The 19,066-nt window shown below is 40.9% G+C and overlaps 1 protein-coding gene and 1 non-coding gene across 3 annotated transcripts in view; one reads left to right on the top strand and one right to left on the bottom strand.

The window, feature by feature from the left end:
- Nucleotides 1-140: 140 nt before the first annotated feature.
- On the bottom strand, nt 141-11,740 carry ak3 (adenylate kinase 3). The gene is made up of 5 exons (XM_021622660.3): nt 11,189-11,740; nt 8,090-8,209; nt 4,548-4,720; nt 2,527-2,645; nt 141-982 (listed from the first exon to the last, which is right to left on the bottom strand). The coding sequence occupies exons 1-5, from the start codon at nt 11,334-11,336 to the stop codon at nt 862-864; spliced, it is 681 nt and encodes a 226-aa protein (XP_021478335.2). The 5' UTR covers nt 11,337-11,740; the 3' UTR covers nt 141-861.
- Nucleotides 11,741-13,669: 1,929 nt separating this feature from the next.
- LOC110536975 (uncharacterized) overlaps nt 13,670-19,066 on the top strand; it is a 32,232-nt gene continuing 26,835 nt past the window's right edge. Inside the window, exons 1-3 of one of the 2 annotated variants that reach the window (XR_002475537.3) lie at nt 13,670-14,083; nt 14,547-14,763; nt 15,944-16,117. This is a non-coding gene — a transcript (uncharacterized LOC110536975). The remainder of the gene's footprint in view (nt 14,084-14,546; nt 14,764-15,943; nt 16,118-19,066) is intronic. The other variant, XR_016484875.1, reaches the window with a different exon arrangement.

The following is a 19,066-nucleotide window of genomic DNA, read 5'->3' as shown; positions in this document are numbered from 1 at the left end:
CTTTCATATGGTTATTTCAATATTTTGCGCATAGACGTTTCCACCACTATTTACCACATAATACATTTTACTGACACAAAAAGATCCCACCATGTCGAACCAACAAATTATCTGTCAGCATTTACAAAATGACACCGAAATCTGTTTCCATCACAGCTGTCGTGATCATTTTATTTAATTTTATAGGATATGATTTCACTCAAATAAAACTGGATGGAAATGTGGTTACTATGGTAATATTGCTACGTTTCACCTTAACCATGCTAACAATTTAAAATGTCAGCTTCAAATGGTGACAAATGTTTCCCTACAATCAGTGTCGTCAGTCATAGGCATAAAATCAGTATTTTTTTAATGTATTAATAACTGCATGGTGATTCACATTTTCGATCATTTATTACTACTACATGATAAAGTACAGTCGACAACAGGCACTTGGCCCTACAAAACATTGATTAATTCAAGACCACTTCACATAATGGCACTTTAGCCTTAAGTCATGTCCTGTCCACCCACCCACACCCACACAGACCAAGGACACAAAACCACATCACCTAGCAACAAGTTACATATGGAGTATCCTGATCCCAGATCTGTTTGTGCTGTCTTGCCAACTACTACGATCGATGTTTAGCTTGACAGTGACAATAAGAGTTGGCAAGACAGCATAAACAGATCTGGGATCAGGCTACATATGGAATGAACAGAGAGAATGTGACATTGGTTGAACAAGTGGTCCTTATCCAACTACAATATGTTGTACTAAGTGGCATGGTCTTATATAGGCACAGAGATACTGCTATGGTTTGGACCAAAGAGTTCAGTCCCATTTAACTAATCCATCCGTTCCCAGAGTGGATTCTAGGCTTTCCCAACAACCTTATCATTTTGGGGGAAGAGTTTTTTGGACAGAAATGCCTGAATGTGAGGCCAGATCTTGTTGGTTTCCGTTCCTGAGAATGTCTCCAACATCCCTTTGCTCCTGTTGGTAGAAACAGACATTAGTACCTCATGACAGTCATCATAATAAACATAAGCACTAGTTTTGAAACAGGTAGGTACTCCCTGATTGTCTCCAATAAGAACACATATTTCCGCATTCCATTGCAAAATGTTTTGCTACAGTCTAGTCTACTGAATACAACCTAGTACTCAACTACATAATGCTTTCAAGGTTACCAACAAAGAGTCACTGTGTAACAAAGGGAAAGAAAACACTGGAATGAATTCACTGTCTGATCTCCTGTCTGAATCCTTTGTTTACAGTCCCAAGCTATTTCAGTTATCTCAGACCGGCCCCTGTAGTAGGGTTAATTCAGAGTTCTCTTTCCGTTGTCCAGTTACCAGTGACAAAGAGCCCCAGAAGCCATCTTATGTACACAGGAGCTATGGACTAATGTTTTCCTTCTTTAATTGGCCACAGAAATAGATGTGATATGAATCAATCATGACATTCAGTCATTCACAATGATGTCTAATTGAGATGAATGTCCGTTTGTTATGTCCCAACTTTGAAAGGGCAGATATAAGCCTTAAAGCCTATGATGTAAGAAGATAAACTGCAACGTTATTACACAGTTACAGTTTATATAATGTAATAATGAATAAAAAAGCTAAAAAAAAATGATTAGATAGATAGATAGATAGATAGATAGATAGATAGATAGATAGATAGATAGATAGATAGATAGATAGATAGATAGATAGATAGATAGATAGATAGATAGATAGATAGATAGATAGATAGATAGATAGATAGATAGATAGATAGATAGATAGATAGATAGATAGATAGATAGATAGATAGATAGATAGATAGATAGATAGATAGATAGATAGATAGATAGATAGATAGATAGATAGATAGATAGATAGATAGAGAGAGAGAGAGAGAGAGAGAGAGAGAGAGAGAGAGAGATAGAGAGATAGAGAGATAGAGAGATAGAGAGATAGAGAGATAGATAGATAGATAGATAGATAGATAGATAGATAGATAGATAGATAGATAGATAGATAGATAGATAGATAGATAGATAGATAGATAGATAGATAGATAGATAGATAGATAGATAGATAGATAGATAGATAGATAGATAGATAGATAGATAGATAGATAGATAGATAGATAGATAGATAGATAGATAGATAGATAGATAGATAGATAGATAGATAGATAGATAGATAGATAGATAGATAGATAGATAGATAGATAGATAGATAGATAGATAGATAGATAGATAGATAGATAGATAGATAGATAGATAGATAGATAGATAGATAGATAGATAGATAGATAGATAGATAGATAGATAGATAGATAGATAGAGAGAGAGAGAGAGAGAGAGAGAGAGAGAGAGAGAGAGATAGAGAGATAGAGAGATAGAGAGATAGAGAGATAGAGAGATAGATAGATAGATAGATAGATAGATAGATAGATAGATAGATAGATAGATAGATAGATAGATAGATAGATAGATAGATAGATAGATAGATAGATAGATAGCTCGCTCAGGTTTGGGACATTACCTGTAGTACTCCAACACGGGTTGTGTCTGGTTTTCGTAGGACCTCAGCCTCCTGGTGATGGTCTCTGGTGTGTCATCGTCTCTCTGAATCAGAGGCTCTCCAGTGACATCATCAAGGCCCTGTAGCCAGGAGGGCCAACCAAAACAGACCAAACAGTGAGCGTGTTAAGATATGCCATTTAACAGATACTTTTATCCAAAGCAATTTACAATGGTGCGTGCATACATTTTCATATAGGTGGCCCAAGCAGGAATCAAACGGTCCTGGCGTTGCTAGCATCTTACACAAACTGAGCTACACTGAGGTATATAGCCTAGTGGTTAGAGCGTTGGGCCAGTAACCGAAAGGTTGCTAGATCAAATCCCAGAGCTGACAAAGTAAAAAATATGTTGTTCTGCCCCTGAACAGGCAGTTAACACACTGTTCCTAGGCTGTCATTGTAAATAAGAATTTGTTCTTAACTGACTTGCCTCGTTAAACAAAGGTTAAATAAAAAATATATAAATATTGTACGCTTTATAGTCCAACATACTGACATAGTGGTTCGTAAAGTGTAAACCACACAGCCTAAGCCAGTACTGCCTGTTTTAACAACTGCATGGAGGGGGAAGTGAACATTCATGCAGAAACCTGTATGGTTAGTAGAAGAAAACCTGACGACCTTGCCTTAGGTGGTGCAGAAAGCAAACTTGAACAGACCCTTGAGAAAGAGAGAGTAGACCATATACACCTCCCTCCCAGATCCAGCAGCCTCTGAAGTGCAAAGATTAGTAAGAGGCTGTCTTCTACTGAAGTTTCATCCTGTTTGCACAATTCACATGAAACGTTGCTTTTTGTACTACATTTGCACCTCTATTGTATGAAGTATTAGTCCTCTCAGACTCAACACGTTGGAATACAAACACTACTGTAGGTAAGTGTTTAACCTGAAAGTCTTACTATTCAAATTGCATTCAACCTCCTACCAGCATGTTTGTAATTGCAAAAAAGCAACACTAACACAGGTATAATGCACAGGCTCACAATGCACAGGCTCTAAAGAGCAGAATACAGAAAGCTGCTGGGAGAGGTGAAGGAGATTTCAACCAGTGTTCTTTTCATGGTTAAGAACAGTTGCTCTTGTCATTAGCTAGCTTTAGCTAAATATCAAGCTGCTCTTTTAAAAGCTCCTAATTCACCATGCTACCACCTATTTGAAATCGTAATGCTTTGAGCATGTGCTTTAGCCTGTTTGGAGTGCCAGGTGGGCAGGGTTTGCAATTTTAGGACTTTTCTATTGGTTTCATTGCGCCAGGCAAGTTCAATCAAACACAGCTCAAGTATATGAAATGATTCCAAATACTATTTGAACCCAGGTGTGGTAACAATGTCTTGTTTGCTTCAGTTTAAAATGCATGGACGAGAGCAAAAGGTCCCCACTTGGATTGCCACAGCAAACAAATGCCACACTGGATGCGTTCGGAAATGGCACCCTATTCCCTGTATAGGCCATAGGGCTCTGGTCTAAAGTAGTGCACTATATAGGGAATAGGGTGTCATTTGGGATGCACAGTTGTTTTATCTGTCTAATCCCTTCTTCCGCCATCTGTCTCTCTTTCTCCTCTAAATCTCTCCACGCCGCAGGTACACGCAGTCTGTGTCCTACTTTAACGTTCCAGGATTGTTTTTTTTATTTTAATACCCATATTTTGAAAGCCTGACTGAGCCAGGCGCTGTCAGGTGGTTGCATGGTGAAAGAGCAGCTTGATATTCAGCTAAAGCTAGCTAACGACAAGAGCAACTGTGTGGTGGGAGAGATGGAACACTAAAAAATAGGTCTTATCAAATAGTTTTTTTTAAATACACAGTGTATTAGTGTGTTTTTACTATCCTGTTACATGGTTATTACATGTGTAATCATTTTAATTATGTTGTAATAAGGCCTGTGTGTTAACTTGGCCACATACATTTGGAGCAGAAGCTTCAATATAGCTCAGTAGTATGTAGCCGTCAAATACATCTGTGACTCAGACTATACTTACAGAGATCTTGGGTGGGTTGAAGTCGATGTTGTAGACGCGTCCGCTAGGCAGGTGGAGCCAGCGAGAGGTCAGTCTCTGTTTGATGATCTGGAAAGGAACGTCCATGTTGATGACTGTGTCCACACTGCACACGCCGTCTAGAGTCTCCGCCTGAGTCACGGTACGGGGGAACCCTTCCAGACAGGAGAGACCAGTGTAAGCATAGAGATATATAATACACTAGTTGTTGACGTTATAAACCTTCATAGCTTGAGAATGTCCATTCTAGAGTTTTATGTTCACAACCTTCCCAAGGGGGAACCCTTTACAGGAAAGTAGAGGCCCAGAGAGATGGCTCTATTCCAATTCATCTGAGATTCCTCTCATCTCTTCTCGCCTCCTCCTTAACCGTATAGGTGGAAAAGGTCCAAGGTCCCTTCCCTCGTACCTTCTTCTTCAATGCGTTTCAAGTTCCTTGGTGTCCACATCACCAACAAACTGTCACAAAGCACTATACTAGGTGGTGTCAGAGGAAGACCCAAAAATTGCCAAAGACTCCAGTCAACTTAGACGGTTCTCTCTGCTACAGTACAGCAAGTGGTACTGAAGGGCCAAAGTATCCCTTTAACATGATGCATGCATGACTGTACTATTTGCCACTATCTCCCACTTTGACAGCTATTTTGAAATGGAAAACCGTCTTGGGCCAGGCTGAACACACACTGATCTGATAGTCCATCCGCCTAGCATCACATATCAGTTGTGATATTAGTGGCCGACGGTTATTTAACCCTTTCAGAGCAATTTTCATAAATAATAGATGTGAATAGTCCAGGTGGCTATTTGATTAGTTGTTCAGCAGTCTTATAGCTTCGGGGTAGAAGCTGTTAGGGAGCCTTTTGGACCTAGACTTGTACCTGTTGCCGTGCGGTAGCAGAGAGAACAGTCTATGACTTGGGTAACTAGAGTCTGACACTTTGTTTCAGCCTTCCTCCTACCCCGGTCAACAGCCCTGCACCCCCTACAGCAACTTGCCCAAGCCTCCCTCATTTCTCCTTCACTCAAATCCAGATAGCCGATGTTCTGAAAGACCTGCAAAATCTGGATCCCTACAAATCAGCCGGGCTAGACAATCTGGACCCTCTCTTTCTAAAATGATCCGCGGAAATTGTTGCAACCCCCATTACTAGCCTGTTCAACCTCTTTTTCGTATCATCTGAGATCCCCAAAGATTGGTAAGCTGCAGCGATCATCCCCCTCTTCATAGGGGGAGACACTCTTGACCCAAACTGTTACAGGCCTATATCTATCTTACCCTGCCTTTCTAAGGTCTTTGAAAGCCAAGTTAACAAACAGATCACCGACGATTTCTCCTATGCCATCTCGTTTCCGAGCTGGTCATGGGTGCACCTCAGCCACGATCAAGGTCCAAAACGATATCATAACCGCCATCGATAAGAGACAATACTGTGAGGCTGTATTCATCGACCTGGCCAAGGCTTTCGACTCTGTCAATCACCACATTCTTATCGGCAGAATCAACAGCCTTGGTTTCTCAAATGACTGCCTCACCTGGTTCACCAACTACTTCTCAGACAGAGTTCAGTGTGTCAAATCAGAGGGCCTGTTGTCTGGACCTCTTGCGGTCTCTATGGGAGTGCCACAGGGTTCAATTATTTTCTCTGTATACATCAATGATGTCGCTCTTGCTGCTGGTGATTCTCTGATCCACCTCTACGCAGACGACACCATTCTGTATACTTCTGGCCCTTCTTTGGACACTGTGTTAACTAACCTCCAGACGAGCTTCAATGCCATACAACTCTCCTTCTGTGGCCTCCAACTGCTCTTAAATGCAAGCAAAACTAAATGCATGCTCTTCACCCGATCGCTGCCCGCCCGTTCAGCATCACTACTCTGGACGGTTCTGACTTAGAATATGTGGACAACTACAAATACCTAGGTGTCTGGTTAGACTGTAAACTCTCCTTCCAGACTCACATTAAGCATCTCAAATCCAAAATTAAATCCAGAATCCGCTTCCTATTTATCAACAATTCACAACACATTCATCTTCTGCACATCTATCACTCCAGTGTTTAATTACTAAATTGTAATTATTTCGCCAATATAGCCTATTTATTGCCTTACCTCCCTTATTTTACTTCATTTGCACACACTGTACATATACTTTTCTATTGTGTTATTGACTGTATGTTTGTTTATTCCATGTGTAACTCTGTGTTTTTGTTGTCGCACTGCTTTGCTTCATCTTGGCCAAGTCGCAGTTGTAAATGAGAACTTGTCCTCAACTGGCTCTAGCCTTTATCTTGGTGCACATGTTGGCTGTAATCCATGGCTTCTGGTTGGGATTTGCACGTATGGTCACTGTGGGGACGACGTCATCAATACACTTAATGATGAAGCTGGTGACTGAGGTGGTCTTAGTGCCAGCATCAGTTTGTGGTGGTAAATAGATGGCTATGAATATATGAATAATATAGGTGAGATCTCTCTTATTAGAGCTTATCATGAGGTAATCTACCTCAGACGAGCAATACCTAGAAACTTATTTAACATTAGACATCTCTACAATAATCTCTACAACAATAATAATTGTTATTGACAAATAGACACACACCCCAGCTCCTCTTCTTACCAGACGTAGCTGCTTTGTCCTACCGATGTACGGAAAACCCAGCCACCTCTATATTATCCGTGTCGTTGTTCAGCCACAACTCAGTGAAACACAAGATATTACAGTTTTTTATGTCCCGTAGATAGGATAAGCTCGACCGTAGATCATCAAGTTTGTTTTCAGTGATTTCACGTTCCAGTGATTTCACGTTGGCCAATAATTGTAATGGCAATGGTAATGGCAATTTACTCACTCGCCTACAAATCCTAACAAGGCACCCAGACCTTCTCCCTCGGTATCTCCGCCATTTTCTTCACGCTAATGACGGAGATTTGGGCCTGTTCTCCGGAAAGCAGCATATCCTTTGTGTCGGACTTATTAAAGAAAAAATCTTTGTCCAGTTCGTGATGAGTAATCGCTGTTCTCGTCCAGAAGCTCTTTTCGGTCATAAGAGATGGTAGCGGTAAATTTGTGTACAAAATAAACTGCAAACAATGCAAAAAAAGAAATAAATAGCATAGTTGGTTAGGAGCCCGTAAAACGACAGCCATCCCTTCTGGCGCCATTATCAAGAATAGCTTAACGAGTTCAGGTGCTGCTTACTGTTCAGCAGCAAGCTGTTCAAATAATGTAAATGTTTCTTAGAAACAAATCTAAAGCATATTCCTACTCACTTGAAGGTGTCTGGAGTGTACTGAATGCCTTTTTAAAACATATGCCTATTGCCTTGTCTATGCTGATGTCCCTAAATCTGAGTAATGGGTGGCCTGGCTGGTCTAGCGGTAATGCTGCAGCCTCCGACACACTTCATTGTTTAAGTCCGACCTATATTGCCCTTTGATACAATCTTTATCTTTCCCCATTGTCATCCTCCCTCTCGCTCGCTGTTGGCGAAATGCGTGTGGTGCAGGTGCTTACTGCTTACCGTCCAGCAGCCAGCTGCTCTGCTCTATGCTCCTCATCTCTGTCAGGATGAGACGGGAGATGACGTCATCAGGTACCAGCTGACCCTGATCGATGCATGACTTCATGAGAAGACCCAGCTCTGCAAGAATTCACAGTGGAACATAAAGATCAGAGCTGTCATCTTTAGTATTTAAACATGTACACATTATGCACTTCATCAGAAGACCTAGGTCTGCCAGGAGAGGAGATACACAGAGCAACATAAAGCTAAGACCTAGCTCTGCCAGGAGAGGATGCAGAATAACACAAGGATCAGATCTGTGATCTTAACTTTTTATTATCTCAGAAGACCCCGTTCTGAAAGGATAAAACACAAAGCCTTTTCCTTAATTTTTTTCAATGAATATGACTAACAACAACTTAAAATGTTTTGGCCAAGCGATCTGTGGAATAAGTTTAGAGTGTAATACAATACAATGTAATATTATGAATCCACAATTTATGTTCTGGGAGGCTCACATGAATATTGGTATCCACAGTACTCCACCAATTGTATCTTTTTAAACTGAATACTTTATGTATTCTCCAATTTGTTTGATTTTTTTTTACATAAATGCACTGTAATTTAAGCTTTAAATTAGCTTTGGGGGCTCCCGAGTGACGCAGCGGTCTAACGCACAGCATCTCAGTGCTGGAGACATCACTACAGACACCCTGGTTTGATTCCAGGCTGTATCACAACTGGCTGTGATTGGGAGTCCCATAGGGCAGTGCACAATTGGCCCAGCGTCGTCCGGGTTGGACCCCTCCTGTCTCAGCCTCCAGTATTTATGCTGCAGTAGTTTATGTGTCGGGGGGCTGGGGTCAGTCTGTTATATCTGGAGTACTTCTCCTGTCCTATTCGGTGTCCTGTGTGAATCTAAGTGTGCGTTCTCTAATTCTCTCCTTCTCTCTTTCTTTCTCTCTCTCGGAGGACCTGAGCCCTAGGACCATGCCCCAGGACTACCTGACATGATGACTCCTTGCTGTCCCCAGTCCACCTGACCGTGCTGCTGCTCCAGTTTCAACTGTTCTGCCTGTGATTATTATTATTTGACCATGCTGGTAATTTATGAACATTTGAACATGTTGACCATGTTCTGTTATAATCTCCACCCGGCACAGCCAGAAGAGGACTGGCCACCCCACATAGCCTGGTTCCTCTCTAGGTTTCTTCCTAGGTTTTGGCCTTTCTAGGGAGTTTTTCCTAGCCACCATGCTTCTACACCTGCATTGCTTGCTGTTTGGGGTTTTAGGCTGGGTTTCTGTACAGCACTTTGAGATTTCAGCTGATGTACGAAGGGCTATATAAATAAATTTGATTTGATTAAATAAGAATTTGTTCTTAACTGACTTGCCTAGTTAAATAAAAGGTTAAATAAAAAATACAATAAATGATTAAAATTGCAAAGTTCTCTCTGCCTCATGTAAAAATTTGTAGAACTGCAGGAAATTAGCTTGAAAAGTACAAAATGTTCTCTCCAATGCCAAGAGGCGGGCCTTTAAAATGTTAATTCCCAGGGCCCGAGGGCAATGCACTGCCAAAGTCATGACTCCTTGTATGCTATTTTTTCATCTCACTCGAGTTGTGTTCTGATTATGAGGGGGTCCTTGATTCATTTGCTATCATAAAAGCGGTCCCCGGCCCCAAAAAAGTTTGAGTCTTTGTCTGACTATAATACAGAAAATCATTTCTGTAACAGTCGGGGGAGGAGGTTTTGCAGGCCTGGGCCATATAAGGAGCAGCATAGAATGCTAGCCTACTGTGCACAGTGGAGCTCATCTCAGGCTAGAACAAAGAAGCTACACACCACACTGAAAAAAATTCAGGCTTGCATTCTTTGAACTATTACATTCTTTGAGGACTTGGCACATGGCTTGCTGTGTGCTAAGTGTGTGTGTACTTTTTTTTAAATGTACTATTAAACTGATAACTAGATCACAGATTGTATGGGCAATAAAACAAAGTATTTCGTCATGTTTTAAATGTGGGTGTTCTGAAAGAACTTTATGGGTTTCATTTCATTCCAGTGTGGGGGAAAAGGAGCAAGGGGGTGTGGGAACAAAGTCCTTGAAAGTCAGTGGTCTGCTATAGGCTACTCCTCAGTTTATGATGGTCCTTACATCTGATGGGACTTCAGTCAAGATAAGAGCTAGAGCAGCGTGATAATAAATTGAAGGTACATACCAGACCACATGACCTTCACTGTAGAAAGCTCAGGTGGCAGGTAGTTCAGATATCTGGTTACCTGTGCACAGGTCTACTATAGCTGTAGATCTGCTGTAGAAATCTTCTTCTTTTTTTAACAACTCTTCTTTCCACTCAATAATATAAGATCAGGGTCTTGTCTGCTCTCCAGTCAGACTCGAGCTTTTTGCAGCAAGATAAGAATATGATTGTGGAACTGGACTGAACTGTTTCTCTTATCATAGCCAGACCAGAACAACACTTGTTTTGTTACTGCTGGGGAGAATTTTGTTTGCAATGTATCGGTATATTACCATCTCTGTAATCTTTGATTAAAAAAATATTTTTTTTACTCTTGATCTTTATCTTTCTCCCAAGGGGAGTCGGATAATGACCAACCACCATCGTCGTTTTCAAGACATCGCATGCTTCATTGAATCACCTTGTGGATAACAATGTTTACATTTTGTGCATAACATCCAAAAGAATCTGATTGCATCCGATATTTTCATATTCATTTTAGTTTATGAATGATTCTTTTTTACAAGTATTAATATCACACACCTACAATTTACCCACTGGGCACACACTAGTTGAATCAACGTTGTTTTCCACGTAATTTGTTGAACCAACGTGGAATAGACGTTGAATTTACGTCCGTGTCCAGTGGGTCTGAACATGGTAGCAACATCTACGCTAATGTGTCAACTGCTGCTGTTCATGCACGATAAACACATAACACAAGCAAGTGGGAACAATCTGACTACTTGGAGAAAACTCACTAGGGTATGGTTTACTTCACATTCTGCTTATTTTCATCAGCCATAGCAGCCATTTCCATTATCTGCTGTATGTGGAGAGGTTTAGAACTGCACCATGGTCTAATCTTACCTGTTTGGGCTTTAATGTTGGCTCTCAAAAGGTCTCCACTTGAAAGATGCGATAATCCGAAACGTTTTACTATGCGCCCCGACACTGTGCCCTTCCCTGAACCTGGAGGTCCCATGATAACCGCCCGCAATATCCTTTGTTGAACCATTTTCAAATGTTATTGTTGTAATCAGCACGTCCTTCCCATAAAACTGTAATTTGTGCGTTTAGACGAGAACTTCTGTTCGATCAGAATTCTCCATGCACCCTTGCTGGCCAAGTCTATCCACTGAGTGCAAAAGTGCAATCGCCTACTGCGGACGACTCCTGTAGCAGTTCTAGTTTGGCTCTTGAAATTAGCTCTTTTTTCGAAGACCTTGACGCGGATAGAGGAGGAAGAAGTTCATAACAAGAAAACTGCTTTGTCTCGCTACTCGGTGAGGACGCTCGCATCCACACAGCCCCAATCTAACGACGTCAGGAATAATAGCGCACTCTGGCGGTCTTTGGGTCTGACATCCACTGTTTCGCCGGCTGCTTACCATCGCTCACAGTTTTACATCAGAATTAGACGTTCACCCATGTTTCTCAAAGGTCAAATGTCGAAGTTGTCCTGTGAATTGTATAACACACTTTATTGCCTACTCTGTAGGAATTAAATTAATAATACCCTTTGCCCTAGATATGCACCACATTATTTTCTGTTGTTTGGTGTTTTCTAAATAAGGACATGCTATGTTTTTTTTTGTGGATTTATGGCCCTTTATTTAGACCAAAATAGTCGTAGGCCTATTGTTCTTTAGTCATAGTGTTCCTAGTTTAAATTTGTGTTGCTGTTCTGGTCCATTAGTGTTCTTTATTTTGTCATGTTGTGTGTGGACCCCAGGATGAATAGCTGCTGCTTCAGCTACTGAGGATACGAATAAAAATCACAATAACATAAAATACAATTTGGAGAGATAATGGGTAGGTTCAAGCGATGTCCATGTGCTTCCCAGTAGAAACACTTCAGAAGAGTTCGTGCATAAATTATGACTACCTTTTTGAAGTTTTTGTTCGTTTTGGATGTTCTGTCACACAACATTTTTTCTCATGGCAAACCGAAGTTCTGGAGCCGAAGTGTATTCCCCTTTGTCAATGATTGGTCAACTGTAGGTATTCTTCAATAAAGTATTTTTGTCATTCAACAAGAGACAACTTGTTTTCAGGTATGTATGTATGTTTAAGTCAGCGAGTGAAGTCGGGGGAGGTGCATCCAGTGATGCCAATTTAGCAATTTTGTTGCTAGATTTAGCAACTTTTCAGACTACCCTGGCAACTTTTTTTTCAAACAGCACCTAACAAATTGAGCTACTTTAAAAAATGTATTCGGAACTTTTAGCAACTTTTGAAAAGTGACTCAAACGCTAAAATGCACGCATTTTCCATCTAAATGACACAAAAACGTTTCTCTGTCACACACTGTCACAACACACGTGCCTAGCTGCAAACGTGCATTGAGTGACGTAAGCAGCAAGCGCTCTTTTAAAAATATATTTGGAACTTTTAGCAACTTTTGAAAAGTGACTCAAACGCTAAAATGCACGCATTTTCCCTCTAAATGACACAAAAACGTTTTTCTCTGTCACACACTGTCACAACACACGTGCCTAGCTGCAAACGTGCATTGAGTGACGTCAGCAGCAAGCGCTCTTTTAAAAATATATTTGGAACTTTTAGCAACTTTTGAAAGGTGACTCAAACGCTAAAATGCACGCATTTTCCCTCTAAATGACACAAAAAGTTTTTTTCTGTCACACACTGTCACAACACACGTGCCTGGCTGCAAACGTGCATTGAGTGACGTCAGCAGCAAGCGCTCAGCTCGTGCACATACAGCAGCAGGCCAGCAGCAATTTCAGCAAATTGCAAATCATTGATGGCTGACTGCAGCAGTAGTACGGCTTCGACGAGCCAAACCCAATGAATATAGTTGCTCACGAATGTTTGATCTTGAACAGAACTTACATCAATCAACATGTCTCAATCAAAATTGTACAGCGAGAAGTACAGAAAAGAGTGGGTGTTGCTAGTCCGCGTTTCTGACTTGGAATTCTGAGTTCAATGACCATTCAAAACGATTTTCCCAGTCTTGAGTTTATTTTTTTTCAGTTGCCAGTTGAATTGAACGCAGTGAAGTCGGAAGTCAGAGATTTCCAAGTTCCCAGTTGTCTTGAACGCGGCAGTATCCTAGTCCCCAGTGGGAAGATTTTTATAACCATAATGCAACACACTTTGAAGACTTGACAAAAGTGATCCGCTCGAACGCGCCTAATGATTTAGGCTACATAAATGAATGAACAATTGCTGATATATATTTTTTTTTTAACCCCTTGCACGGTCAACAGTTTTGTCAATATTGTGAGAAAGCATTTCTGTCACTGTGTGAGCAGCGTTGACTCTCTCTTACTGAACCTTGTGCGCTACGCAGTTTGATAAAGCCTGCCTATGGTCATATAAAATAATGAAAATAAAATAGTGTTGGAGCGCCACCTGGAGAAATACTGCTTCGTCTTGCTTTTGGGTTGTCACTCGTTACCACAGCCACGAAATCAAAAGTGTATATCGTAAAAATTAATTATTACAAATAATGGTTTCTGGTCTTAATTTAAGGTTAGGCATAAGGTTAGCAGTTTGGTTTAAAGTCTTATTTTAAGATAACATGTAGAAGTTGGCGGGGGTTAGCCAATTAAGCCTTTGTAGTTGTGGTAACTAGTGACGACTATCAACATGTGTGGAAATAACAACAACAACAACACGGCGAGCCGGGAGCTCACCTACGATGGCTGTAATCTTTTCAGACAAACACCAGTGTTATCAACGCTAAATTGCAAAAGCAAAACTTACGATCTAAAGAGGATAACCCAGGACTGCGAGGTAAGTGGGCTACAAAACATCGTCGCAGTATTACACGATAGCTAGCTGTTACTACGCAGTTACAAGTTCACCCATGCCAGCACGCCCAAGTAGACTGAATTGTTGCTTGTTGGCACAAAAAACATGGACATTAGTCAACCGGACAAGTTATTGAACAACATCGTATGCAGGATGAATAAGGAACATAATAATAAATATGTATGTGATCCTTTTTGATGACATGTCGTTTGTGCTCTAGTTTATAATCTGTTTTGTTTGTGTTCAACCAAAGACTAACGATTTCAATGCTCTTTTGTAGAATATGCTTTTATCACCACATACACCTTTAATCCTGCAAATTAGCCCATTGTTATTTGTAGACGCACAGTCCATTTAATGCTGCATATGCCATAGACAAGATGTGGTTGTCTCTGGGGTGGAGCTAAACCTTTATTGACTGATTGTAATGACTCTTATCTTCTAGATGTTGTAGCCAGCTTCATCAGGCTTCTGGACAAGGTAACCTAAGGGACCAAAATTGAAATCAAGTCATGAGAGGATGAATGCAGTGTTGCCAACTCCTCAGTAAGGAAAGTAGCTATTGGCTGTCCTAACTGACGTCATCGCCTAATTTGCATAATTTGCCATGTGCATGTAATTGTGATGGATGCTGTTGGCATAACGTCGTGGAGAGACAAAAGGTGAGTGAAAATCACCCGAAATATGTTTAGAACTGCAAATGTTTTTTTTTTTTATGTCACAATTCCAACCCTCCTCCTTTATCCGGGCTTGGGACTGGCAAAAGAGACCCTCTGGCGGAGTTACTTAGTGTTTAATTTAATTATTTTTGGCAGGGGTTTGGTTTTAAACCTTAAGGTCCATTTAGGAGCCAACAACAAGTCACAGTAAAACATGAACATTTTTAACCATAACATTTTTTACATTGTATACAAAAAAAAATCTAACTGGACAAAAAATAGACAATAGAAAAAAACTGTCAATGGCATTTTGAGAATTATAACTAGTCTGGCCCTAATTCAGGTTAATAGATAAAAAAAAAAAATGTAAGCCAGAGCGGGATCAGGAAGCGGCGGCTTCCCGCATGCGTGATTCATTTGCAGTCTGGATGCGGAGGGGTGACTGGGTCGCCTGTGAGTGCTTTGGAACGGGGGTGGGGCCCACGGCAGCATCCGCGGCAGCACCCGCTGTTCGTTGAGAAGAGTAAGAACGATACGTTCTTTCACGTCAGAGTCTCCAAAAGTTTCCAATAACACCAGAAAAAGTTGCTAGATTTGTCGCTATTCGCTTTTTTTTTGAAAAATGTGTCGCTAGAGTGGTCTGAATACTCGCTAAATATAGCGACAAAGTCTCTAAATTGGCAACACTGGATGAATGGCTACAGTCAGTGCATATCACACCCCCAAAAGACTGATGCCATTGGTGTTTGTACTCTGCAGCCACATACCTGTGAATGCATGATGCATGCATGTACATCAAACTGTCCATGGCAGTTCACACTTCAGTGTCACACTCATGAACTCATCAGCCCTTCAGGGATAATTAACATATTGGTATTACTAAAACATGCATAATCATTTGTAACCCTGGTCCTGTAATATTATTGATTATCAGTAATGATCTCTCCTTGTAACATGAATGTTGCCCGCCAGCTCTTGACTGTATTTTAAGTTGGGAAATGTTTCCAATCTATTTTGGAGGCCTTGGACCCCCCTCACATTGTCATAGAGGTTGAAACACAGCATTTGCAAGGCACATGCTAGTTGCGTCTGTGGACACAGATTAAGTTGAAGTGGAAACTCCCTGTTTCAAAAAAATGTTGTCCCTCCTGAACACAACCGTATCCTGATTCTGCCCCTGTAGGAACGGTGCTGTTCTATCAGCTAGGCCTGCTGTATGGCGTCGTGGTGGAACATGACTAACACCCAGCGCTCTCTGGGTTATTACCTGGTTTCCCTGCTCATGTGGGCTCCCTTCATGAAGCACCCTTTGAAGGCTGTGCTGAAGGGGATCACCAACGATCCCATTGACTTCTCGGTGAGACCATGTTCCTTTCCTACCTTAAAAGTACTTCGTGAAAACTGCTGCGGTAAAAATGTATGTATAAATAGATTGATTATATCTGCCTGCTGAAAGGAGGATATTGGTTATGTTCCAATTCTTCCCCCTTCTCTCAGAAGTGTGCACTCGTAGAGAATTGGACTGCAGCTATTATTTTTGCTCTGTAATTGTTTAGAGATGATTCGTTGCGGAAACTTCTGTAGCCTGGTGTCCTTGATCAACCATATCTAAACTGTTCGGTATCACCAAAATAACATTTCCAGTCAACAGAGGCATACCCAAGTGGCGCAGCGGTCTAAGGCAATGCTAGATGTCACTACAGACCCTGGTTCGTTCCCAGGCTTTGTCACAACCGGCCGTGATCGGGAGTCCCATAGGGCGGCCCAGGGTTGCCTGGCATAGGGGAGGATTTGCCTGGGGGAGGGTAGGCCATCATTGTCAATAAGAATTCGTTTTTAACTGGTTTGCCTAGTTAAATAAAAAAATAATAAAATAAATAATTTTATCTCTAGGAACAATACTTACGATTCGACATGTTGAATGTGTCCTCCCATTTTCCACCTGTGGGCTGCAATTGTATTCCATTCTAGACCACGCGGTCATGTGAGAGTAAACTACAACGTAATCTCCCACTTCTTCAAATGTAAAATGGTAGACCTTGGATAAAATCTTATTTTAATTACCACGTTTTCTGCGCTTAACTGTCAAACTACAGCTCCCTACTACATCGCACAGTTCAGGCTTGATCTAATTTTTCTCTACAGAAACTGCACATTGAGCTCACTGAAATAAAAAAATTTCACGAAATGGAATTCAAGTAATTGAACCGGCGTCGGTCTACTGATTGAGAGAAGATCAAGTCTATCAGCCCAACAGATGTCTCCTTATAGCGCGAGCGCACTGCCTGCTCCACTGACCTGTTGCTGGCTTTAGCCCATGGGTCTCCAACAGCCCACCAATGAGCATCTCTCCAATCAATTCTGAAAGTACATGCATTTTTTTCCACGTGTTCCATTGCAAACGGTCATAAAAATAAAGTTCCTGGCTACTATCCAATCAAAGTCACATTGACATTATCCCATCCCTGGTTAGCCACTATTTGCTTAAAAAAAGCCAAATGTAGGTGCCTCCTGAGTGGCACAGTGGTCTAAGACACTGCATCGCAGTGCTAGCTGTGCCACTAGAAATTCTGGGTTCGAGTCCAGGCTCTGTCTCAGCCGGACGCGACCAGGAGACCCGTGGGGCCAATTGTCCCAGCATCATCCGGGTTAGAGGAGGGTTTGGCTGGCAGAGATGTTGTCCTATCGCGCACTAGCGAGAGAGGTTTAAAAAAGTAAATAAAATGTATATATTCATTTTTTTTAAAGCCGAACGTAAAAAGATATCTGCCAATTAATTTCCAGCAATATTGCCCATCTGTCTGTTTGGTGTGTGTTTGTCTATCGCTCCGTATGTAGCCAGTTAGCGATGCTTGATGCCATTCCATTGATTCTGTTCCAGCCATTACTATGAGCCTGTCCTCCCCAATTAAGGTGCCACCAGCCTCCCGTGGTGTAAATTAACACCTGCCAAATGCGGGTCGATTTGTCATTGGCTGATAAGAATGTCTAGTTCACCAGCCACGTTGGCGGGTAGTCACACAGCATTTGGGAACAGTTTCTTTTAATCCACAGGACACATGTAGAAGTTGGTCAATTGTCAAAGGGTACTAAAGTGTGACTTTGTCCTCGGGTTTCTTGGCCAGTTATATTGTTTTGATCGCAAGCTAGGTTGTTTTTCAATGTTAGTTTGAGTTTGCTGCAACTATCTGCTTCTAGGAAGACATTGCAGTCAGTGATACAATTTTTTTCATCATGGACAAGCAAGTTACCAGGGTAACGGCCCATCCCTTTAAAGGGATGAACATTTTTGTCTCACCTAATGATTGCACTTCATTGAGCATGGATCACTCCTTAATTATTAACTTTGTAGTTTCTTATCATTAAAACACTCAAATACTTTAACTGTTCTCCTATATTTATTTGTTTCTACATTTCAATCACTTCAGGTCTCTGTCAAGATCATCTTTGCTCCAGACTCAAACTGACTGTGTATGAGAATGAAGTCATTGGTCTTAAAGGGACAGTGCACACTTTCTTTTGAAATAGCGTGATTAGTATAATAAAATTAGTCCCAAATTAAACGGAATCAGTCACTTATAGTGCGCAAATATTGCTATTATAGTTAACTTGGAGTGATGCGATGATATGGGCCAACCACCAGGACGTGGTGAAATAAGTTAGTGCACTTAACCACCATGTGAAGTTCATATCATCATTCAAATTTCCAATAGGATAAATATTGAGGGTAGGCTATTATTTGAATGCTGGTGGCATTTATAATTGGTGATTGGCTGCCAATTATCAAATAAAATGATCTTGTCCAAATCTCATAACCCCCTGTCTTATCTAGAGAGCATGCACCAAAACCACATTGTGAAAGTTTGCTATTTATCACAGAGGTTTTTTTTTTTGTGACAAAACATTGGTGGAGTTGAAATTGCGTTGGAAGCCTATTTAATTTCACTGCTTTTGGATGAAAACCTCATCTCCAAAACACAAACTTTTCAGGAAATGGAAAAAGCTGCCATAATCTACCATTAATAACGAACATGCTATTTTGAATAAATGTTCTTGGTCCTAGAGTCATGAGATGTCCAGAGTACATTGAGTGTGTTACTGCTTTCAAAACACGTAAAAAAATATGAAAATTGGTTATGAGGTTTTCATCAGTGATGTTTTTGTTCGGTACATGGGAACTTAACAACAAAATCTTTTTTTGTGTGCACTACGTCATCACTCACAGCCTTTTATCCACAATAAGTCGGTTTGATGGAAACACACCCCTGGTGGGAAAATGTGCATATTGTTTTTATGGAGATTTTAC

Source organism: Oncorhynchus mykiss, chromosome 12 (assembly GCF_057628025.1).
Source record: "Oncorhynchus mykiss isolate SJ-2025 chromosome 12, ASM5762802v1, whole genome shotgun sequence".
NCBI lineage: Eukaryota > Metazoa > Chordata > Actinopteri > Salmoniformes > Salmonidae > Oncorhynchus > Oncorhynchus mykiss.
This window is presented reverse-complemented; position numbering and strand designations above follow the sequence as displayed.